Here is a 23,667-nt window from a genome sequence, read left to right as displayed (position 1 = left end):
CAGTCTCTCCCAGCCCACCAGAGATCATGCACCTCTGCAGGAAACTACCTTTGTTTACAAGTGACAGTCTCTGGCTCACAAGGTGCCACCGGCAAAAGGCTGGAGAGGAGGGGACAGGTCCTGCTGGGGCACCCGGGACTGGGGACGAGCTGGCAGTGGTGCCAGCAAGGAACCAACTGTGTCAACAACTGGAGAAACAACGACTTCTCCTGTGTTTGCAAGGCAAACCCGGCAAATGGCGAGGTCTGGGGTGCAGGAGGCATGACAGGCAGCTGGCACTGTCACCCCAGACGGTGACAGCCTCGGCCAGAGGTTTCCAGACACGCCACCACAAGGCCAGTGAGTTCCTACCACAGGGTCAGAATGACACCTCCTGGCTAGAGAGGGGAAGGACAGCACCCCAGCTCTGCTGGGGCAGGAGGTTTTCAAAACCAGCGCAGCCAGCAAGGCTCTACCGGGGTGTCTGGGGACAACTTGGGCATGTGGGGACAATTCTTCCTAATTCTTACCAGCCTTCAAACACTTCCTGCTCTCTCCCCAACATTTTGTGCCTCCTTTCTCCGAGCCATTTGTGCCCGTGGCTCGGCCTTCTGCTTCACGCCTTTAACCTGGCTTCCCGGAGAGCATCCCCAGCAGCCAGGGCTGTGTCCTGTGTCCCTGTCCCTTACTCCAAGGTCCCTCTCTCAGGGCACTGACACGCAGCCACAAGCGGCAGTGATCACGGCTCACCCCAGCAGCCAGCTTTCTGCAAAGGTTCAAATTGCACCACAAACCTCAGCGTTTCCTGCGCTGCCCCGAAAGGAAGGGTAGCCAGCGTGCTGCAGGGACATATTTTGGCTGACGGACATTTGCTGCATCCAAACGAAGAGCTTTGCAGCACAAATCACTTGTGGTCTTACTAGGAAAGCTGAGATCCGTGGGCACTGTGCTGTCTCAAGGACAATTCACCAGGCAGAGCGTGGCAGAGAGGAGCAGCAGATCGTTTTTGTGTCCCCCCCAAGGGGATGATGGCTGCTCGCAGGCCCCAGAACAGCAGCAGAACACTGGCAGCATGGGCCACGCTGCCCGAGACAGGGGGTGAACCCGAGGCAGCTGGGGCCAAATGACCGCTGGTGTCGGAGTTAGTGAGCGTTCAGCCACCGCAGCCTGGACTCAGGGCCAGCACAGCGTCCTCCTCCCAGTCACCGAATGGTTTGGGTGGGAAGGGACCTTAAAGGCCACCCAGTGCCACCCCCTGCCCTGGGCAGGGACACCTCCCACCAGCCCAGCTTGCTCCAAGCCCCGGCCAACCTGGCCTTGAACCCCTCCAGGGATGGGGCAGCCACAGCTTCTCTGGGCAACCTGGGCCAGGGGCTCACCGCCCTCACAGCCAAGAATTTCTGCCCGAGATCTCAGCTCAGTCTCCCCTCTTGCAGTGGAAACCCCTTCCCCCTCGTCCCATGGCTCCTCTCCCTCATCCAGAGTCCCTCCCCAGCTTTCCTGGAGCCCCTTGAGGGACTGGAAGGGGCTCCAAGGTCTATAATTACACATGACTCGCCCTAACGATGATGAAACCTCCTGGTAACCGCCCCAGCAGCCCAGCACAGCAGGCTGTGCGTCACTCACAAGGAAACCGAGCTCTGACGTGTGCCTGTAACCACCGAGTGAGTGTCCTGCTCTGAAGCCACAGCCCCCCTGCCCCAGGCCTGTGTCACACCAGCTCTTGGCCAACAAGCCCGAACGCGTGAGCAGCGAGGGCTGGTTCATGGCGAAGGCACAGCAGTGAGCAGGAAAGGTCCACTCCAGCACGCACCATCTCCTTTTCCACAGCTTGGACCGAGCCTGGATCCCGACCTCGTCCAGCTGAGGGGCTGAAGGTTGATACCCCGCGTGCCTGGCACACAGCAGAGCAGCAAACACATCTCCACTCCAACACCACCCTGTCCAGTAACACCAACGTGGCCACTCCGTCTCCTGTCCTGCGGCAGGAAAGCGGGGTGACAACAACCCAAGTGTAGGACTGCACCCCGGGAACCCCCAAACACAACACCCTGCTGAGAACGGGACCTGCTGTGGCGCAAACCTGCAGTTGCACATCAACCAAAAAGCACGCGACTTGCCCCAACAGATCACGGGGACTGTCCCAGTCAGCTCAGACACACACATGTCAGCGTTTCTAATGCTGTGGCAACAAGGGCTTGTGGCTACCCAACTGCTTCCTTCCCACGGTGAGGGGGACGTACACCACTCCGTGAGAAATCTTGGGCTGATCAGGGGAGTCGCTTGATCCCTTTCCAACTCCCAGACCCCTCTGCTTGCCCCAGATATCCTACAGTCGAAGCGGGGAGAGCCAGCCCTGGGGAGAATGACACAATCACAGAATTGTAGGGATTGGAAGGGACCTTTGGAGGTCATCTTGTCCAACCCCACTGATAAAGCAGGGTCACCCACAGCAGGTTGGAGATGGGTTTGGAATGTCTCCAGAGACGGAGACTCGACCACCTCTCTGGGCAGCCTGCGCCAGGGCTCTGCCACCCTCAAAATGAACTTCTCCTTATTTTCTTCATTCCAATTTGTGCCCGTTGCCCCTTGTCCCGTCCCCAGGCACCACTGAGAAGAGTCTGGCCCCATCCTCTTGCCCCCCACCCTTTAGCTCTTGCTGAGCATTGATGAGATCCCCTCTCAGTCTGCTCTTCTCCAGATCTGCTCTCTCCAGCGGAGGCTGCTCTTCTCACAGCCTCCGCTGGACTCTCTCCAGCAGTTCCCTGTCCTGGAACTGGGGAGCCCAGAACTGGACCCAGTGCTCCAGCTGTGGCCTCCCCAGGGCAGAGCAGAGGGGGAGGATGACCTCCCTCCGCCTGCTGGCCACACTCTTCTTGATGCCCCCCAGGAGACCATTGGCCTTCTTGGCCACAAGGGCACACTGGGCCCGTCCCAACTCCCAAACCTCTCTGCTTGCCCAAAATATCCTACGGTCAAAGTGGGGAGAGCTGGCCCTGGGGAGAACATCACCCTGAGGGCTCCATCCTCCTCAGCCGGACTCACAGAATCACAGAATGGCAGGGGTGGGAAGGGACCTCTGGAGACCATCCAGTCCAACCCCCTGCCAGAGCAGGGTCACCCGGAGCAGGTGGCACAGGAACGCGTCCAGGTGGGTTTGGAATGTCTCCAGAGACGGAGACTCCACCACCTCTCTGGGCAGCCTGTGCCAGGGCTCTGCCACCCTCACAGGAAAGAAGTTCCTCCTCATGATGAGATGGAACTTCCTATGGTCAAGTTTGTGAACACAAACTCCTCACCCACCAGGAGCTCCTCTCCCAGCACAAACCCTCCCCAGAGGAACTGGGGTGCTGCTGACAATTTTATCTTAGCAGCAAATGCCAGGATCCTTATCTTCACTCTACAGAAGAGTTTGGGTGTCCACCACGGACCACCACACCACTTGGTGAGGGTAAAAGTATAACCCTTTCCCCAAATGGCTTCCCAGGCCAGTTCCCGATCAGGGACCCCCACACCCCCCTCCCCAGGGGGCACACACTCCCCTGCTCCCCACCGAGCCCCACCCCCGCGCCCCAGGGCTGGCCGAGCGGCGATAGTCACCCTTGGAGAGGTGGTCCCTGATGTAGCAGTAGGCCACGGCGGCGAGGAGGGCAGGCACCGCTGCTCCCGGGGGGCAGCTCCCGGCTCCGCTCTGACGCCTGCCGGGGTCTCCTCCGCGACGACAGCCCCGCTCGGCACCCATGGGTGACGGCTCTCCACGGGACAGCCCCAGCACGGGGCAGCTTGTGCCAGCCAGGCCAGTGGTGGGTGGCTGGGGGGGCCGCAGTGGGGACAGGCCTGGGACCTGCAGCCTGGAACCATCTGCCAGGGGGGTCCCCTTTGGGCCTGGCCCCATATCTATGGGGGAACCCCCGAGGGCTGGCCCCATTGCTAGAGGGGGGCCTTGGGGGTCTAGCCCCACAGCTAGGGGGGAGCCCCTGTGGTACGGCCCCATTGCTAGGGGGGAGCCCTCCCGGGCCAGCCCCATTGCTAGGCGGGGGTCGTGGGGGTCTGGACCCACTGCTAGGGGCGAACCCCCCGTTGCTAGTGGGGGACTCCCGGGGCCCGGCTCCACTGGCAGAGGGGGAGCCCTGGGGCCTAGCCCCATATCTATGAGGAAGCCCCCCCGGGCCAGCCCCATCGCTAGCGCGGAGCCTCGGGGGTCCAGCCCCATCGCTGAGGGGGACCCGCCCGGGCCCGGCCCCATCGCTAGGGGGAAGCCTCGGGGGTCCGGGCCCACTGCTAGGGGGGATCCCCCCGGCCCCGTTACCGGGGGTCCCACCCTCGATCCCGGCCCCGTTACCGGGGTCACCCCCCTCGCCCCCCGCCCTGTCAGCCTCGCGGTCGGCGCGGGCTCGCGGCGCCCCCTGGCGGCCGAAGCCGGCAGCAGCCGCGGCCCGGCGGTCCGGAGCCCCTCAGCCGCCACCGGAGCCCCGTAGGCCGCCCGCGACGGCGACAGCCACGGCCGAGTGCGGAGGAGCCGCGCCAGCCCCGGCGGCGGCGGGCGGGAGGCCAGGGAGGCCAGCATCGTCCCCTCGCTCGCCGGGCTCCGCCGCCGGCACCTCCTTCCCCCCCCCACACACGCCGCTGACACCGGCGAACCAAGATGGCGGCCGCCGGCCGCGGCGCAAGGCACGATGGGAGTTGTAGTCCCCGCCGCGCCCGCCCTTCCGCCACCGAGGCCGCCACGGACTACAGCCCCCAGGGAGCGCCGCGGCCCGCCCGGGGCATGCCGGGAAGAGGCGCCGGCTCCCGTCCCGGCAAGGGGTTCTGGCGGGGGGGGGGGGGGGGGAGTGTAGTAAGGAGGAGCGCGGGTTCGAGACCCGGCGCGGGCTAAAAGCCAGGGCACAGGCGTGTGCCCATACGTGCGTGCGCACACACACACGTGCAGGCACACGCGCACCCGCGGGCACGCACACGCGCACACAGGCGTGCACTTGCGCACATGCGATCACACGCGTGCGTACGTGCGTCGGCGTGTGCCCGCGTGCGAGCGCGCCTCCGCCTGCGCCTGTGCCTCCCCGTGCGTGCGCGCGCCTGCGTGTGCGCGTGCCCGTCGGCGTGCATGCGTGTGTGTGTGCGCGCAGGTGTGCGTGAGTGCATGTGCGTGCCTGTGTGCATGAGTACACGTGTGTGCGGGCGTGTCTGTGGCTCCGAGTGTGCGTGCAGGCCTGTGTGTGCGCGTGCGCCTGTGGCCACGCACGTGTGTGTCAGTCACGGGTGCGTGCATGCACGTGCCCGTGGGTCTGCGTGCCCGCGTGTATGAGTACATGTGCGCACACACGTGTGTGCGGGCACGTATGTGGCTCCGCGTGTGTGTGGGACTGCACGCGTGTGCAGGCGCACGTCTGTGCGCAGGCCTGTGTGTGTGCGCGTGCCCCTGGGCGTGCAGGCGCGTGCGTGAACCACGTGTGTGCACGCACATACGTGCCCGTGAGCGCGTGTGCCCGCCCGTGTGTGTGAGTGCCTGCGTGTGCGTGCGTGTACGTGGCTCCGAGTGCGTGTGCATGCCCGTGTGCGTGAGTGCGTGTGTGTGCATGTGCCTGTGCCCACGCACGTGTGTGTGAGTGCCCGCGTGCCTGCCTGCATGCGTGTGGCTCTGAGTCCTTGTGCGTGCCCGTGTGCATGAGTGCACGCGCGCGCATGTGCATACACGTGTGTGTATGACTACACGTGTGTGCATGACTACACGCGTGTGCACGCATGTACGTGCCTGAGTGTGTGTGCACGCCCGTGTGTGTGAATGCCTCTGTGTGTGCATGTGCCTGTGGCCACGCATGTGTGTGTGCGTGCGTGCGAATCGCGTGCGTGCGAAGCGCGTGTGTGCATGCACGTATGCGGCTCTGAGTGTGCGTGCAGGTGCCTGTGGCCACGCGCGTGTGTGTGTGAGTGAACACGTGTGTGCATGCAGGCGTGTGAATCGTGCGTGTGCATGCATGCGCACGCCTGTGAGTGTGTGCGCGTGCCTGCGTGTATGAGCACATGCGTGTGCGTGCGTGTATGTGGCTCCGCGTGGGCGTGCATGCCCCTGTATGGACGCACGTGTGTGCGTGTGCACATCTGTCTGCCTGCATGTGTGTGTGAGTGCCCCTGTGTGCGTGCACGCGCGTGTGCGAACCGCACGTGTGCGTGTACATGCCCGTGAGTGCGTGTGCATGCCTGCGTGTGCGGGTACACGTGTGTGCGTGTGTGTATGTGGCTCTGAGTGCGCGTGCGTGCCTGTGTGTACAAATGCGTGTGCGTACGTGCACGTGTGTGTGTGAGTGCACGTGTGTGTGCGCGCGTCTGTGTCAATCATGCGCATGCATGTACGTGGCGCTGGGCACGTGCGCGTGCCCGTGCGTGTGAACGCGTGCGTGCGTTTGCATGCGCCTGTGGCCACGCATGTGCGTGTGAGTGCCCACGTGCACACATACACGCATGAATCCTGCGTGTGCCTGCATGGACGCGCCTGTTGCATGAGCGCGTGTGTGTGCGTGTGCACGCGTGCGTGCGTGCACGTCCATCACGTGTGTGCATGCAAACACCTGCCTGTGAGTGTGCGTGCATGCCAGCGTGCATGAGGACACGTGTGTGCACGCGTGTACGTGGCTCCGAGTGCGTGTGCACGCCCGTGTGTGCGTGTGTGCCTGTCGCCATGCACGTGTGTGTGTGCGTGTGTGCGAGTGCACATACGTGCCCGTGAGTATGTGTGCGTGCCTGTGTGTATGAGTATACGTGTGTGCATGTGTGTACGTGGCTCTGGGCGTGTGCGCATGCCCGTGTGTGTGAGTGCGTGTGTGTGTGCACGCGTGTGCCTGTGCCCACGCGCGTGCACGTGAGTGCATGCGTGCGCGCGTATCTGTGTGCGTGCACATGCGAAGGCGCCTGTGTGTACGTTCACGTGTGAATCACGTGTGTGCACGCACGGCTGTGGCGGCGTGCGTGCCTGCGTGTGTGACTGCACGTGTGCGCATGTGCGCGGGCACGTATGCGGGAGCGCCCCCGCGTGTGCACGCGTGTGGATCACGTGGGTGCATGCACATACGTGCCCGCGAGTGCGTGTGCATGCCCCAGTGCGTGTGTGTGCACGTTGCCTGTGTGCCTGCAGGTGTGCGAGCGCATGTGCCGGGGATGGGGCGGGGGGGGGATGCTCGGTGCCGGTTTGTGAATGGCGTTTTAGCACGGAAAATACGAGCTGATTTAAAAAAAAAAAAAAAAGGGGGGGGGGGGCGGTCATTGAGAAGAAGGGGCTGTTTTATATAGCGGTTCGTTGACCCAGGGCGGGGGGGGCTGTTCCCTCCGTGCTCAAACACCCGGCTCCTGCCCCCCAGCCGCTGGGGAAGGAGAAGGGAATGGGGGGCTACGGCTGGGCGCTGCTGGCACCATGGGGAAGCACCGACCCGTGCCGAGCTGTGCCAAGCTGTGCCAAGCTGTGCCAAGCCATGTTGAGACATATCGTGCTCTGGCGAGCCATGTCGAGCCACGCTGACCCATACCGAGCCATGCTGAGCTATGCCATGCCATGCCATGCCAAGGACGCCAAGCTGTGCCAATCCGTGCCAGGCTGTGCTGAGCCATGCCAAGCTATGCCGAGCTGTGTCATGCTGAGCTGTGCCAAGCCAAGCCCAGCCGCGCCAAGCCATGATGAGCCATGCCAAGCTGTGCCATGCCATGCCAAGCTGAGCTGTGCCAAGCAATGCCAAGCCATGCCAAGCCGTGCCAAGCCATGCCAAGCCATGCCAAGCTATGCTGAGCCATGCCAAGCCATGCTAGGCCATGCTGAGCTGTGCTGAGCCGTGCCAAGCTGTGCCATACCAAGCCACGCCAAGCCAAGCTGAGCTATGCCAAACCATGCCAAGCCATGCCATGCTGAGCCATGCCAAACCATGCCATGCCGAGCTGTGCCATACCAAGCCAAGCCCAGCCATGCCAAGCCATGCCAAGCAGTGCCAAGCCATGCCAAGCTGTGCCGTGCCGAGCCATGATGAGCCATGCCAAGCCGTGCTGTGCCAAGCCATGCTAAGCCGTACTGAGCATGCTGAGCCGTGTCATGCCATGCCAAGCTGAGCTATGCCAAGCCATGCCATGCTGAGCCGTGCCAATCCATGCCAAGCTGTGCCAAGCGATGCCAAGCCAAGCAAATCCATGCCGAGCCGTGCCAAGCTGCGCTGAGCTGTGCCATGCCAAGCCACGCCATGCTGAGCTGTGCCAATCCATGCCAAGGCATGCCGAGTCATGCCATGCTGAGCCATGCCAAGCCATGCCATGCCGTGCCAAGCCGTGCCATGCTGAGCCATGCCAAGCCGTGCTGTGCCATGCTCAGCCATGCCATGCCGAGCCGTGCCAATCCATGCCGAGCCGTGGAGATGGTGGGAGGCGGATGGTGAGCGCAGCCTACGCAGGAACCCCATTGCTCAGCGCTTCTCTACCCCACCCATCACATACACACTGATAAATATAGACTGCTCTGCTCCCCACCCCCCCCCCGCCACACAACACCCCCCCCCCGCGGCCTGGCAGCAGGGGCACATTTGCACGGGTAATTACGCTTTGCGCTCTGCTAATTAGCGCCCGTGGGGAGCTGCGGGAGGGAAGGGCAGGGGTAAGGCTGGTGGGGCCCGAGTGGGGTGACAGGGGGGGATGGGGGTGGACGGGGGGGGGGGACACAGAGATGAGGTGGCCCTGGAGACACACACACACACTGGGCCCCACCGCCCGGCACTGGGAGAGCCAGAAATCGGCATTTCTGCCCCCAGTGCCCAGTTTCAGCTGGTTTGTGAGTCACGTCGTGGGAGCTGCAGTGGTGCAGGCAGCCCGGTTTCCCCAGTTCCCCCAGTTCCCCAGCCCGGCTCCCCCAGTTTGCCAGTCCAGCTCCCCCAGTTCCCCAGCCTCCATGACTCCCTCAACCCATCTCCCCCAGCCCAGTTCCTCCAGCCCCCACAGTCCAGCTTCCCCAGCCCAGTTCTCCCAGTTCCCCCAGCCCAGCTCCCCAGTGCCCCCAGCTCCGCAGGCCAGTTTGCCCAGCCCCTCGGTGCCCCCAGCCCCCACAGCCCAGCTTCCCCAGTTCCCTCAGCCCCCTCTCCCCAGTTCCCCCACCTCCCCCAGCCCAGCTCCCCTGTCCCCCCAGCTCCCCAGTTCCCCCAGTTCACAAGCCTCCCAGCCCAGCTTTCCCAGCTCCCCAGTCCCCTAGCCCCCCCCAAGCCCAGTTCCCCCCGTTCCCCCAGCCAGTTCTCCCAGTTTCCAAGCCCCCCAGACCAGTTTCCCCAGCTCCTCATTTCCCCCAGCCCCCCCATCTCCCCCATTCCCCCCCTCGCAGGGTTTCTGGCCCCGCAGATGACGCGGGGCCTATTTTGGGCCCGGCTCTGCCCAGCGTGGGAGCAGGAGCACGGGGGGGGGGAGGGGGGGCCTGCCTGGGCACGGCGGGGGGGGGGGGGGGGGCTGCTCCCCACAGCTGGAATTGCCCGGGGGGGGGGCGGATAAGCTGGGCTGGGAAAGGCTGCGGGATGCTGGTAGCGGGATGCTGGTACCCGGGATGCTGGTACCCGGGATGCTCGCACTAGGGATGCTGGTACCCGGTGCTCCCAGGCTCCTCCCCAGGTTCCCCCCCGCCCCGGTATTCCTGGGCTCTCCCGCCTCCAGTTGCCGCCCCCGGGCTCGCCTCCCCCCCCGGTGCTCCGGTTTCTCTCCCCCCGGTTCTCCCCCCGCCCACTGCTCCTCCCCCCCCCCGCCCCCGGTATTCCCGGGCTCTCCCCCATGATGCTCCCAGTCCCGTCCCCCCCCGGTGCTTCCGGTTCCCCCCCCCCCGGCTCCGCCCCCCCCGGTGCTCCCGGTCCCCTCCCCCGCAGATTCCCCCCGGCCCCGGTGCTCCCGGGCTTTCTCCTCCCCCGCCCCCAGTCACCCCCCCGGGCTTCCCCCCCCAGGTCTCTCCCTCCTCCCGGTGCCGCCCCCGGGTTACCCCCCCCCGGGGTTCCCCCCCGCAATGCTCCCGGTCCCGTCCTTCGTGTTTCCCTCCTCCTCCCCGGTGCTCCCGGGCTCTTTCCTCCCCCCTCCAGTGCCGCCCCCGGGCTGCATCCCCCTCCCGGTGCTCCCGGTGTCCCCCCACCCTCGGTTGCCCCTCCCAGGTCTCTCCCCACCTCCCGGTTTCCCCTCCGGGCTTCCCCCCCAGGCTCCCCCCCGCCAACGCTTTCCCCCCCGGGTCTCTCCCCGCCTCCCCGGTCCCCACCCCCGGTCCCCCCAACCCCAGGTCTCTCCCCACCTCCCGGTCCCCCCCCCTCGGGCTCCTCCCTCCTCGGTCTCTCCCCGCCTCCACGGTCGTCCCCCCCCCGCGCTCCTCCCCCCCAGGTCTCTCCCCGACTCCCGTGCCCCCTCCGGGCTCCCCCCCGCCAAGTCTCTCCCCGCCTCCCGGTGCTCCCCCCGGTTCCCCCTCCCAGGTCTCTCCGCACCTCCCGGTTTCCCCCCCCGGGTTTCCCCCCGCCAAGGCTCCCCCCCTCTGGTCTCTCCCCACCTCCCGGTCCCGTCCCCCCTCCCCTCCCAAGGTCTCTCCCCGCCTCCCGGTTCCCCCCCGCCAGGCCTCTCCCCGCCCCCAGGCTCCCCCCTCGGTCTCTCCCGGCCTCCCGGTCCCCCCCCACCTCCCGGTCTCCCTCCCCGGGTTTCCCCCCTTCCCGGTGCTCCCGGGCTCTCTTCTGCCCCCCCACCCCCGTTCCGCCCCCGGGCTGCCGGCCCCGGCCCCGCCCCGGCCCCGCCCCGGCCCCGCCCCGGCCCCGCCCCGGCCCATCGCGCCCCGCGCCCCGGCGATGCCGCCGCCGCCGTAGGGGCCGCCGCGACCCGCGGCACCGGCACCGGAGCGCCTAGGGCTGGCCGGGGGGGGGGGGAAAAAAGGCGGGGGGGAGGGGGGCGCCTGTGTCGGGGCCATGTCGGGTCGCGACAGCGTGCAGATCCCCGACGACAGGGACTTCGGGGCGTTCCGGGCGGAGTGCGAGTCGGAGCGCGGCTGGAGCCTCACCTACAGCAAGGCGGGGGTGGCCGTCTGGGTGCAGCTGCTGGAGCCCGAGCGCTCCCTGCACAAGATCAAGGTGAGACACCGCACGCACACGCACCCCCCCGCACCCCCCCGCACCCCGCATCTCCCATCCCGCATCCTCTACCGGCGGCACCCCGGCCGGGGATGGGGGGGGACCCTGGGACGGGAGGGGCTGGGGGGGAAGGGGATCCCCGGGGGGGACCTGGAGGAAAAGTGGGGACCCTCGGGCGATGCAACACCCCGGGGTGAGCGGGGACCCCGCAGTGAGTGGGGCTTGGGGGGTGAACCAGCACCCTGGGGTGAGTGGGGACCCCATAGCAAGTGCGTGAACCAGCACCCTGGGGTGATGCAGCACCCCGGGATGAGTGGGGACCCCACAGTGAGTGAGGCTTGGGGGGTGAACCAGCACCCTGGGGCGATGCGGCACCCTGGGGGGAGTGGGGACCCCACAGGAATTGGGGGCCAGGGGGTGAACCAGCACCCTGGGGTGAGCGGGGACCCCCTAGCAAATGGGGGACCCTGGGGTGATGCAGCACCCTGCGGTGAGTGGGGACCCCAGGGGTGAGCAGAGGGACCCCAGAGGTTAGTGGGGACCCTGTGGCAAGTGGGGACCCAGGGGTGATGCAGCACCCTGGGGTGAATGGGCACCCCCCAGCAAGTGGGGGTCTGGGGGGTGAACCAGCACCCTGGGGTGATGCAGCACCCTGGGGGTGAGTGGGGACCTCAGGGGTTAGCGGGGACCCTGGGAGTGAGTGGGGACCCCAGGACAAGCAAGACCCCGGGGGTGCGCAGGGATAAGGGGGGACCCCTGGGGACACGGTGGGGGGGTGCAGAGGGGTGACTGGGGACTCACGCAGGGACAAACAGAGATACCCGGGGGGTGTGGGACCATGGGGTCTGGGTGCTGCCTGTCCCCCCCACCCCATGCCCCTGGCGACCCCCGCGGGGTTGGGGGGCTCCTGGGGACCTGCTGGGCACTGGGGCTGTCCCCATCCAAGCTGTCCCCACTGGGGCTGTCCCTCGCCACCCTGCAACCCCTTCTCCCCCAACAGAGCCCAGGGGGTCCCTCCGCGTCCTCTGGCAGGTCCCTTCCGTCCCCGGTGCCACCGTGCTGGGCTGGCACCCACCGGTGCGTGCTCATCCCTCCAGCAGAGCGGGGACAAGGGATCAAAGGGGAAAAACTTGGGACACGAGCGGCACCAGGCTGGGGCTGCTGGTGGCCGCGGGCCACCGTGCCATGCTGGAGCCATTGCCCGGCTCTCTGCGGGGCTGGCCGGCGTCCCCGTCCCTGCCGGGGGGACCTGGGCGAACCTGTCCCCGTCCGGTGCCACGGGTTGTGTCGCCGTGCCGAGGCCTGGTGGCGGTGGTGGCGGCGGTGGCAGCGCGGCCTGCTCCCACGCTGCGCTGCAGCAGCCGCACAAACAAGCGGCGCCGGGGAAACCTGTCCCTGGGGTGGCGGCGGTGACGGTGACAGCGGTGACGGTGGCACCGGCCGTGCCAGATCCCCCCCCACCCACCCCCCGCCACCGGAGGGTTGGCTCACCGGCATGGCAGAGCCCCCCGGGGCTGCGTGTTTGGGCTGCGGTGACAGGGTGACAGGTCCCCGCCATGCCCAGGTGGCAGCGAGCCCCGTGGCGGGGGGTGGGGGGACACGGTCCCGGGGGTGTGGGGCAGAGGAGTGAGCCCTGCCCCACACCGCGACCCATTGCCGTGGGTCTGGCCATCACCCCAGCACAGCTCTGTGGGGCACCGCGGCCCCCCCGGTGCCGAGTCCCCCGGTGTCCCCAGCATGGCTCTGGTGGGATCGGGGTGCCGGGGGGCAAGCAGGGAGGGTGGCGGGGGGTGTGTGGGCAGGGAATGTCCCCTGCCCGTCCTCTGCCTGTCCCCTGCCCGTCCCAGCAATCCGGCTGTGCCACGTCTGCCTGGCAGGGGACCAGCCCCGCACCAGGATGTCCTGGCAGGGCTTGGCACGGCGTGTCCCCGAAGCCACACCGCGGGGTCCCCGAGCCTTCCCTCCCCATGCCGGGGGGAGGGGGTGGGGGGGTGGGTTCGGGGGTGGGGGGGGGGGGCGCTGCTGGGTGAAACCCCACCCAGGAGCCTCTTCGTCCCCGAAAGGCCAAGGTCCGTGTTTACTCTGGGGGTGGCCGCCTTCCCCCCGGCCACCTTTGTCCCTCTCCCTCCCTGGCACCCCACCCCCGCCTCCAGCTCTCCGAGCCCCTCGCCGGCACCCAGCCCCGCATCCCCCCCCCAACCCCCAAATCCTGCCCCCACCCCCCAGCACCCTCCCAGCCAGATCCTGCTTGGAAGGATCCCGCTGGGAGTTTGTACGTCCATGCCCTGCCTGTGATGAGCAGGTGTCGGGGAACCGTGGTTGGGGGGGGGGGGGGGGGACAGAGGACGGACGGACACACCCTGTGCCACCCCCCCAGGTCCCCAGCGTCACCCAGACCCCGCACCCCCCCACCCGGGACGGGATGTTCCCGTTGGATTTGGTGCCGCGATACCACCCGTGACGTCGGCGAAGTGGCACGGGGTGGGGGGGGTGGGGGGTGGTGTCTGGAGGTGTCGTGTCCCCCCCCATTCTGTACCCCCGCCATCCTGTCGTCCCCCCCCCCCGCCCCCAGCCTCCCCAGGGCTGTTTTCCTCCCTCTTCTCTGCTCTGTAATTAAATGGAAGTGGAAGGCCTGGCCCCGCCGCCCCCCCCCCTCCCCCCCCCCCCCCCCCAATTAGGGATGCAGCTCTCGTCTAACCTGTTTTCTGGAGACTGGAAACCAGTTTGTGCCACCGGGACCTGACACAACCCCGGGGGCTGATTCATCCACGGGGACCTGGGGCTGCCCGTTCCCCCCGCCCCCCCCCCATGCCCAAGAGATGGGGGGAACTCTGGCCGGGATCCGCCCCCCCCACCCCCCCGGCCCCTTGCCCACCCCTGGTGGGGCAGCCGGCCTGGGGGACCAGAGTCCCCTCCCGCCCCAGGAGGGACGCTGGGGACTGGCTGGTCCCAAAGGGTGGCCGGGAGCCATCCCCTGGGAAGCATTGGGATGGGGATGGAGCCGGCGGGGGGGCTCTGGGGTGTCCCCTGCCTGGATCCCCGCTCCCCCTCCTCGCTTAATCATCATGTCACCTTCATTAGCCGCGGAGGCTAACGATGCTGCCGAGCATCCGGCCCATCTTCTCTTTAATTAATGACCCGCGTGGCCCTGGTGGCCACCTGGGCAAGAGAGGACCGAGCCGGGGCTTCGTGGCCCCCTGAGGATGTGGGGCAGGGGGTTGCGCTGACCCCCAGGGTGGTGGGGGTTTCTCCATGCCGGGGGTCCCCAACCACCTGGGTGGCCTCTCTGAGGGTGGCCCCAAGGTGGCCACGGGGCCACCAGGCACGGGGGGGTGTGTCTCCCCGTTGGGTTTGCTCCTGTCCCATGGCTGTCCCCTCGTGTCCAACACAGCCCTGGGGACTTGGCACGGAGTGTGTGTCCCCCCCCCAAGCCCCTTCCCTGCAAAATCCGTGGGGCAGGGGAGGCCCCTTGCACCCTTCGCCCTCTTCCTCTTCCTTCTCCTCCTTCTCTTCCTCCTCCTCCTCCTCCTCAGAGTCAATATTGACCCAGGGCTGGGGCGCCTGATTCCCTGATCCCTCCCCGGTGGCACTGTCCCCTCTCCTGGCCAGACCTCCCCCCATCCCCGGTCCTTACTCCGGGGCTGTGCTCCCCAGAACCACTGTCCAGTCTGTCCCCTGCCAGGCTTTTGGGACAAACGGAGGGGTTGCAGTGGAAGGCGCAGGGGGACAGGCTCCGTGGGGCTGGGGACAGGCTTAGGGATGGGCTCTGTGGGGCTGGGGACAGGCTCTGTGGCGTTGGGGACAGGCTCCATGGGGCAGGGATGGGCCCTGTGGGGTTGAGGATGGGCTCTGTGGGGTTGGGGGCATGCTCCATGGGGCAGGGACGAGCTCCATGGCATTGGGGACAGGCTCTGTGGGGTTGGGGACACGCTCCGTGGGGAAGGAATGGGCTCCGTGGGCCAGGGACAGGCTCCATGGGGTTGGGGACAGGCTCCGTGGAGCAGGGATGGGCTCTGTGGGGCTGGTGACAGGTCCCATGGGGCAGGGACAGGCTCTGTCGGGCTGGGGACGGGCTCCGTGGTGTTGAGGACAGGCTTGGTGGGACAGGGACAAGCTCCATGGTGTCGGGAACAGGCTCTGTGGGTCTGGGGACGGGCTCTGTGGGGCTGGGGACAGGCTCCATGGGGCTGGGGAATGGGCTCTGTGGGGTTGGAGGTGGGCTCCATGGGGCAGGGACGGGCTCTGTGGGGTTGGGGACAGGCTCCATGGGGCAGGGATGTGCTCCGTGGGGTTGAGGACGGGTTCTGTGGGCTTGGGGACAGGTTCCGTGGGGTTGGGGATGGGCTCCATGGGGCAGAGACAGGCTCTGTGGGGCAGGGATAGGCTCCATGGCATCGGGGACAGGCTCTGTGGGGTTGGGCATGGCCCTGTGGGGCTGGAGATAGTTTCCATGGGGCAGGTATGGGCTCCGTGAGGTTGGGCCTAGCTTCTCCCCCCCTGGCTGCTGGGGGTCTGGGGGGGCAGAGGAGGGTCTGGAGCTGTCCCTGGGGACAACCAACCCGGGGGGGGTGCAGGACTCCCCCCTCTGCCCCACGGCGCGGGGCTTGGCCCCATGCCCCAGCCCCCCCCATGCTGGGATGCTACTCTGGGGGGGGTGACGGGCAATGGGGGGAGAAGCGAGGGGGCAGGGTCTGTCCCCCCCTGCCCCAAGAAGGTCCCCCTGGCAGCCGGGGCTCAGCCCTGCGTGCCCAGGCTGCGACATGGCTCTGGGTGGCCAACTGGGCTGGACTGGGACAGACTGGGCTGAGCTGCTGGTCAGGATCCGGCTCCTCAGGGAGGGGGGCTGCCGGGGGTTTTGGGGAGCCTGAGAGGTGACCCCCACCCGGGGGTCCCCATGGCCATCCTCCCTCCCAGGGGTCCCCATGGCCGTCCTCCCGCCTAGGATCCCCATGGCCACCTTCCCACTCAGGTGTCCCCATGGCCACCCCACCACCCAGGGGTCACCACAGTCACCTACCCTCCCTTGGGTGTGCCCACGGCCACCCTCCCGCCCAGGGTCCCCATGTCCATCCTCTTGGGGATCCCCATGGCTGTCCTCCCACCTAGGGTCCCCATGGCCACCTTCCTGGGGTTCTCCATGGGCTCCCACGATCCGAGGGGTCCCCATGACCACTGTCCTTCAGGAGTCCCCATGGCCTCCCTCCATCCTGGGGTTCCTCACAGCCTCCATCCCTCGGGGGTCCCCATGGCCACCTTCCCACCCAGGATCCCCATGGCCACCCCCCTGGGGGTCCCCATGGCCGTCCTCCCACCCAGGGTCCCCACAGCTGCCCTCCCACCTGGGGTTCCCCATGGTCTCCCCGCATCCCAGGGGTTCCCATGGCCACCCTCCCACCTGGGGGTGCCCACGGCCGCCCTCCCATGCAGGGTCCCCATGGCTACCCACCCTCCCAGGGGTCCCCACAACCACCCTCCCATCCAGAGTCCCCACAGCCACCCTCACGCCCGGTGTCCTCATGGCCTCCCTCCATGCTGGGGGGTTGCCATGGCCACCCTTCCACCTGGAGTGTTCCTCATGACCATCCTCCCACCCAGTGTCCCCATGGCTGCCCTCCCGCCCAGGGTCTCCATGGCCACCCTCCCTCGGGGGTCCCCACGGCTGTCCTCCCACCTGGGGGGTTCCCCATGGCCTCCCTCCATCCTGGGGGGTCCCCATGGCCACCCTCCTACCTACGGTCCCCATGACTGCCCTGCCACCCGAGGTTCCCCATGGTTGCCCTCCATCCCAGGGGTCCCCATGGCTGTCCTCCCACAGGGGTCACCATGGCCACCCTCCTGGTGATCCCCATGGCCACCCTCCCACCCGCTGTCCCCAAGGCCACCTTCCCACCCAGAGTCCCCATGGCCACCTGCCTGGGGGTCTCCATGGCCATCCTCTTGGTGGTCCCCATGGCCACCTTCTCACCCAAGGTCCCCATGGCCACCCTCCTGGGGGGTCCCCATGGCCCCCCCCCCCGCCGCCAGGGCAGTTTCTCAGCTGCCCCCCCCTGCAGTGCAGGATGGAGTGCAAGGACGTGCCGGCGGAGACGCTCTACGACGTGCTGCATGACATCGAGTACCGGAAAAAATGGGACACCAACGTCATCGAGACCTTCGACATCGGGAAGCTGACCGTCAACTCCGACGTGGGCTACTACGCCTGTGAGGAGGGGGCTGGGGGGGCGGGCGGCTGGGGGGTGTCCCAGGGCTGGGGTTAGGGGGGGCTGACCCCTGGTGTCGCATGCCTGGGTGCCGCATGCCTGGGTGCCGCATCCCTGGGTACCGCATCTTTGGGAGCCACATCCCTGGGTACCACATCCCTGGGAGCCGCATCCCTGGGTACCGCATCTTTGGGAGCCGCATCCCTGGGAGCTGCATCCCTGGGTACCACATCCCTGGGTTGGGAGGTGCCTGGGCATCCCTGGATGAGCCCGGGTACCAGGTTTGGGGGTATTTGAGGGGATCCCCCAGAGGAGATGCCCATGCTGGAAGGAGGGAGGTGGGGGTGTGGGGTGTCTCATGCTGGTGTCTGTCCCCGTCCCCCCCGCTGTCTCCCCCAGGGAAGTGTCCCAAGCCCCTGAAGAACCGGGACGTCATCACGCTCCGCTCCTGGCTGCCCATGGGCAGTGACTACATCATCATGAACTACTCCGTCAAGCACCCCGTGAGTCCCGGGAGAGGGGGTTGGGGGGGAGTGGGGGGGCGGGATCAGGGTGTACCCCATCCTGCCACCGACCCGTGTCGTGTCCCCCCCCCCTCCTGCAGAAGTACCCCCCCCGCAAGGACATGGTGCGAGCGGTCTCCATCCAGACGGGCTACCTGATCGAGGGGACAGGAGCCAAGAGCTGCACCATCACCTACCTGGCCCAGGTGGACCCCAAAGGTAAATTTGGGGGGGGCGGAGGGGGGAAATGTCCCTTGTGCCCCCCACCCCCCCCCCCCCCACCCCGGGGAGGCTGAGCCCACCCCCGTCTTGCCCTCCTGTCCCCCAGGGATTGTCACCCTCCGCTGTGGGGGGGCTGTGCTAACGAGGTTAATTAATGGGGTGGGGGGGGATTTGGGAGCTGGGAGTCGGGGGGGGGGGAGTTCGGCGGGGGCAGGGATGCAGGCAGGGTGGGAACGTTTTGGGCCGGTTCTCTTGAAATAATCCCTGTTTTGGGGTAGAAGCAGCGGCGAAAATAGCATTTTTTTTTTGGGAAAGAAGGTGGGAGCGGTTTGGGTGGAACCCCCATTTCCCTGGAATGTCCTGTGTCTGTCTGTCCTGTCCCCCACCCCCCCCCCCACCTCTCTGGAGGGGTGTCCCCAAGCCCTCCTGTCCCCAAGGAGGGTGACTTGGGGGGGGGGAAGGCGGCACTGGGGGTCCCAGCCTGTCTCCTCCCCCCCCCCACCTTCTCTCTCCAGGTTCCCTGCCGAAATGGGTGGTGAACAAATCCTCCCAGTTCCTGGCCCCCAAGGTGAGTCGGGAGGGGGGACACTGGGGGGGGTGTGGGGGGTGGCGAGGGATGTCCCCGTGTGTGTCCCCCCCCATCCCCACCTCGGCTCCATCCCACTCTCAGGAAAGCCAGGGCCGGGGGGGTGGGGGGGTGGGGGGGTGTTTAAGTGACTTCCGATCCATAAATCCCCACCGGCGCGGACCAAAGGGAGAGAAACCTCCGGGTCCGGATACGAACGTTTCATAGTTTCCCCAAAATAATTAGTGCGGCTCTTAACGAGCCCGCGGGAATGGGTCAGGCCTGGCACTAATTAGGGCAAGCTTAAGGTCGTTACTTAATGACTCCAACCGGTACTTAATGGCTCTGAGAGAGAGGAGAAACGGAGGGATGGAGGATGGAAAAGAGGGAGAAAAAGACGGAGATGAAGAGATCGCTGGGCCCGGCTCCAGCATCTTTTACAGGGAATCTTCCCAGGCACAAACTTCTTTCTTGGGAAAAATCTTCCCAGCTACGGTCTCTCTTGGGAAAAATCTTCCCAGGTACCATCTTCTTAGGAAAAATCTTCCCAGCTGTGATCTTCTTGGGAAAAAATCTTCCCAGGTATGTTCTTTCTTGGGAAAAAATCTTCCCAGGTACCATCTTCTTGGGGAAAGTCTTCCCAGGTATGGTCTTTGTTCAGAAAAAGCTTCCCAGGTACCATCTTCTTCGGAAAAAGTTTCCCAGGTATGGTCTTCTTTCATGGGAAAAACCTTCCCAGCTATGGTCTCTCTTGGGAAAAATCTTCCCAGGTATGTTCTTTCTTGGGAAAAAATCTTCCCAGGTACCATCTTCTTAGGAAAAGTTTTCCCAGGTATGGTCTTTGTTGGGAAAAACCTTCCCAGATACCATCTTCTCAGGAAAAACTTTCCCAGGTATGGTCTTCTTTCATGGGAAAAATCTTCCCAGCTATGGTCTCTCTTGGGAAAAATCTTCCCAGCTATGATCTTCTTGGGAAAAATCTTCCCAGGTATGTTCTTTCTTGGGAAAAAATCTTCCCAGATATGATTTTCTTGGGAAAAATCTTCCCAGGTACCATCTTCTTGGGGAAAAGTCTTCACAGTTATGGTCTTCTTGGGAAAGATCTTCCCAGGAATGGTCTTTGTTGGGAAAAACCTTCCCAGGTACCATCTTCTTGGGAAAAATCTCCCCAGGTATGGTGTTTCTTGGGAAAAATCTTCCCCTCTCTTACTGAGCCACTGAATTGGAAGGGACCTTCAGAGACCACCCGGTCCCACCAGAGCAGGGTCACCCAGAGCAGGTTGGAGATGGGTTTGGAATGTCTCCAGAGATGGAGACTCCACCACCTCTCTGGGCAGCCTGTGCCAGGGCTCTGCCAACCTCAAAATGAACTTCTCCTTATTTTCTTCATTCCGGTTTGTGCCCGTTTCCCCTTGTCCCACCTGCTGGCCACGCTCTTCTGGATGCCCCCCAGGAGACCACTGGCCTTCTTGGCCACCAGGGCACATGGCTGGCTCGTGGGCAACCTGTTGCCCACCAGGACTCCCAGGTCCCTCTCTGCAGAGCTGCTCTCCAGCAGGTCAGCCCCAACCTGTCCTGGTGCGGGGGGTTGTTCCTCCCCAGGGGCAGGACCCTACACTTGCCCGTGTTGAACTCCATCAGGTTCCTCTCCACCCAACTCTCCACCTGCCCAGGTCTGGCTGGACAGTGGCACGGCCTTCTGGGGTGTCACCCACCCCTCCCAGCTTGGTGTCACCAGCAAACACTGTCCCCTCACCCAGCTCGTTGATGACTATATTGAACAGGATATAACGAAGCAAAGGTCACTTATTGGACACAATGGCCTTGAGAACTAGCAAGCTTGCCACACGAGTGGTGGAACCATCTCATCTTCATCTCCCACGGCTTTTCAAAGGTCACTTATGGGGCACAATGGCCTTGAGAACTAGCAAGCTCGCCACACGAGTGGTGGAACCAACTTGTCTTCATCTCCCACGGCTTTTCAAAGGTCACTTATGGGGTGCGATGGCCTTGAGAACTAGCAAGCTCGCCACATGAATGGCGGAACCAACTTGTCTTCATCTCCCATGGCTTTTCAAAGGTCACTTATGGGGCGCGATGGCCTTGAGAACTAGCAAGCTCGCCACACGAGTGGTGGAACCAACTTGTCTTCATCTCCCACGGCTTTTCAGAGGTCACTTATGGGGCGCGATGGCCTTGAGAACTAGCAAGCTCGCCACATGAATGGCGGAACCAACCTGTCTTCATCTCCCATGGCTTTTCAAAGGTCACTTATGGGGCGCGATGGCCTTGAGAACTAGCAAGCTCATCCCACGAGTGGCGGGACCATCTTGTCTTCATCTCCCACGGCCTTTTGGGCGCCCATGAGCCTTTTCCGTTCCTCCAACGCTCCACTGATCTCCTTGCAAGCGTTTGGGGCGCTCCAGGGAAGGCTGGGAGAGCTTGGAGGACCTTCCTCCCCTGTAATGGTGGGGGGGGGGGACATGACACTGACGGACCGTTCCCCGCCCCCCCCCCCCTCCCCTAGGCCATGAAGAAGATGTACAAGGCCTGCCTGAAGTACCCCGCCTGGAAGGAGAGGCACGATCCCCACTTCAAGCCCTGGCTCTTCCCGGAGCAGAGCCGGCTCCCGGCGCTGCCGCTCTCCGAGCTCTCCCTCCAACACGCCGACTCCCTGGAGAACATCGACGAGAGCGCCCTGGCCGAGGCCAAGGACGACCGCGCCGAGGCCAGCGACGAGGACAGTGTCAATTGAGACACCCCCCCCTCACACACACACACCCCCCCCGGGTCATTTTGTTCCCGTTCCCCCCTCAAATTCCCCCCAAATTCCCCCCATTCCAATGTCTTCTCTGCCCCTTGCGCACACGCCATGGCTCCAGGGGGGACGCCCCCATGATTTTGGTTCTGGGGGGACCCCCCCCGCTGCCACCCCCTCTGTTTGGGGAGGGGGGGGGCCATGCTGGGCCCCCCACCCCCCCACCCCGGGTCATTTTGTCCCCGTTCCCCCCCAAATTCCCCCCAGATTCCCCCCATTCCAATGTCTTTTCTGTCCCTCGCACGCACTCGATGGCTCGGGGGGGTGGGATGCCCCCGTGATTTTGGCTCCCCCGCTGCCACCCCCCCCTGTTTGTGGGGGGGGGGGGGGTCGTGCTGGGCTTCTCCCACCCCCCCACCCCCCGCATCCTGGGGGCTGCCACCACCCCAGTCCCTTCGTGGCCGCCGTGGGACACCCACCTTGTCCCCATCAAACCCAAAGTGCCCTTCATTTCTCCCCGCCCCCCCCCGGGGGAGGGGGGCAGAGGAAAGGGGGGGCCCTAGCCCTGCTGAACCCCCCCCACACCCCTTCCCCACCCTCCCCCTCTGCTCCCTGGCCCCCCCTCCCCTCTAACAGAGCTGCCTTCCTCCCCCGGACCCCCAACCCTATTGCCCCCCAAGTCTTGGGGGGGGGGGGCGGGGAGGGCTTGGGGGTCTGCCTGTGCCTCTGGGTGTTCGAGGGGGGGGAGCTTGGGGGGCTCCTGACACCCCCAGGTGTGCAGGGGTGTGTGTCTCAGCCCTACCAGGCATTCTGGGGGGCGTTTGGAGGGCTCGTGGTACCCCCCAGGTGTGTGGGGTGGGGGTGGGGGGGGCGCATATCAGCACCCCCAGGCATCTTGGGGGGGTTGGGGGGGCCCCCGGCACCTCCAGATGTGCTGGGGGGGGGGGGTCCTGATACCTCCAGACATGTTGGGGGGGGTGGTCTGGGGGGCTCCTGGCACTTCCAGGTGTGATGGGGGGGGCCTGGGGAGGGGGGGGGTGTCCTGATACCTCCAAGCATGTTGAGGGGGCTCCTGGCACCTCCAGATGTGCTGGGGGTGCTTGGGGGGGTCCCCACATGTCCAGGCATGATGGGGGGGGGGGGGGATCTGGGGGGGCTCCCAGCACCTCCAGGTGTTCTGGGGGGGTCTCTGGGGGCTCCTGGCACCTCCAGGAGTGGCTTGGATGGGGGGGGCCCAGCGTCTTCACGCATGTTGGGGGGATCTCGGGGGGCTCTCGGCACTTCCAGATGTTTGGGGGGGCTCTGGGGGCTCCCATCATCTCCAGGAATGGGGGGGGGGGGGTGGGACGGACAGGACTTGGGGGTCTGCTGGCACCTCCAGATGTGCTGGGGGGCTACTGCCCCCCCCTTTCCCAGTGTCTTCAGGCATGTTGGGGGGATCTGGGGGGGCTCCTGGCACCTCCAGGTGTTCTGGGGGGGGTCCCTGGGTGCTCCCAGCATCTCCAGGAATGTTGAAGGGGGGGGGGGGTTGGGGTGTCTGCTGGTACCTCCAGATGTGCTGGGGGGGGGGGCTGGGGGGCTCTTGACCCCCCCCCCCCCAATTTCCAGGCGAGGGGCCCCGGGGTGGGGGTCCGAGCACTTTCTTATGCCTTGAATCGGGATTTCGGAGCTGATCCCTGTCCCTGTCCCCCCCGCTCCGGGGGCGGCGAGGGGTGGGGCGGGGGGGGGGGGGGGGAAGATTTTGTACCTTGTACCGGAGATGATTATTTAGGAATAAAACAAATAAATCTGGCGCGGCGGGGGGGTGAGGCGGCCTTTCTGTCCTGTCCTTGGTCCCCTGGGAGTCCCCCCCCCCCGGCTCCGTGGTGGGCTCGGTGTGTGGGGGGGTGTCCCTGGGGGTCCCCCGTTGTGGTGGGTGCTGCTGGGTGCCTTGGGGTCCCCCACACTGATCCATTGTGGGGTTTGGCCCGGGGGGGGGCGGGAAGGGGGCCTCTCGGTGGGGGCGACACCGAGAGACACCCCCCCCCCAAACCCAATTAGCGTTGGGGCACTAATTAGAGACAAGGCTGCTCCCCCCCTGCAGCGGTACCAGTAACACCAGTACCGCCTGTCGAATGCCCCAACTGGGGCACGACCCCCCCAAAAACACCTCTGGGAGAGGCGGCGTCCCCGGGCGCTGGGATGGGGGCGGGGGGGGGAGCATTTTGGGGGGGTTCATCCATGGGTTCTCCGGCGTTTCTCCGTCACTACGAGGAGCCTTCGGTCACAGGAGTGTCCTGGGGGGCAAAGGGACCTCGGGGACCATCTGGTCCCACTTTCCGTGGCACCAGCCCGGTCTGGGCAAGAT

At 65.8% G+C, this 23,667-nt stretch overlaps 2 protein-coding genes across 2 annotated transcripts in view; one reads left to right on the top strand and one right to left on the bottom strand.

Moving 5' to 3' along the window:
* Positions 1–4,627, bottom strand: part of CLPB (ClpB family mitochondrial disaggregase) — a 107,191-nt gene extending 102,564 nt beyond the window's left edge. Inside the window, exon 1 of the mRNA XM_063328036.1 lies at positions 3,580–4,627. Coding sequence (XP_063184106.1) covers positions 3,580–4,546 — 967 coding nt within the window. The 5' untranslated portion in view covers positions 4,547–4,627. The remainder of the gene's footprint in view (positions 1–3,579) is intronic.
* Positions 4,628–10,894: 6,267 nt separating this feature from the next.
* Positions 10,895–21,339, top strand: STARD10 (StAR related lipid transfer domain containing 10). The gene is made up of 6 exons (XM_063328050.1): positions 10,895–11,072; positions 17,126–17,273; positions 17,672–17,775; positions 17,877–17,994; positions 18,513–18,565; positions 21,090–21,339. Exons 1-6 carry the CDS (start codon positions 10,911–10,913, stop codon positions 21,315–21,317), a joined length of 813 nt encoding a protein of 270 aa, XP_063184120.1. The 5' UTR covers positions 10,895–10,910; the 3' UTR covers positions 21,318–21,339.
* The last annotated feature ends 2,328 nt before the right edge of the window (positions 21,340–23,667 follow it).

The sequence above is a fragment of the Chroicocephalus ridibundus genome, chromosome 1, assembly GCF_963924245.1.
Source record: "Chroicocephalus ridibundus chromosome 1, bChrRid1.1, whole genome shotgun sequence".
In the NCBI taxonomy this organism is placed as follows: Eukaryota; Metazoa; Chordata; class Aves; order Charadriiformes; family Laridae; genus Chroicocephalus; species Chroicocephalus ridibundus.
This window is presented reverse-complemented; position numbering and strand designations above follow the sequence as displayed.

Excerpts from the sequence above, each read along its gene's own strand:
- STARD10 (XM_063328050.1), top strand. The coding sequence starts at position 10,911 with ATGTCGGGTCGCGACAGCGTGCAGATCCCCGACGACAGGGACTTCGGG. Across the intron at positions 11,073-17,125 it reads GCTCCCTGCACAAGATCAAG|TGCAGGATGGAGTGCAAGGA; the intron begins GTGAGACACCGC and ends CCCCCCCTGCAG. Across the intron at positions 18,566-21,089 it reads CCCAGTTCCTGGCCCCCAAG|GCCATGAAGAAGATGTACAA; the intron begins GTGAGTCGGGAG and ends CCCCTCCCCTAG.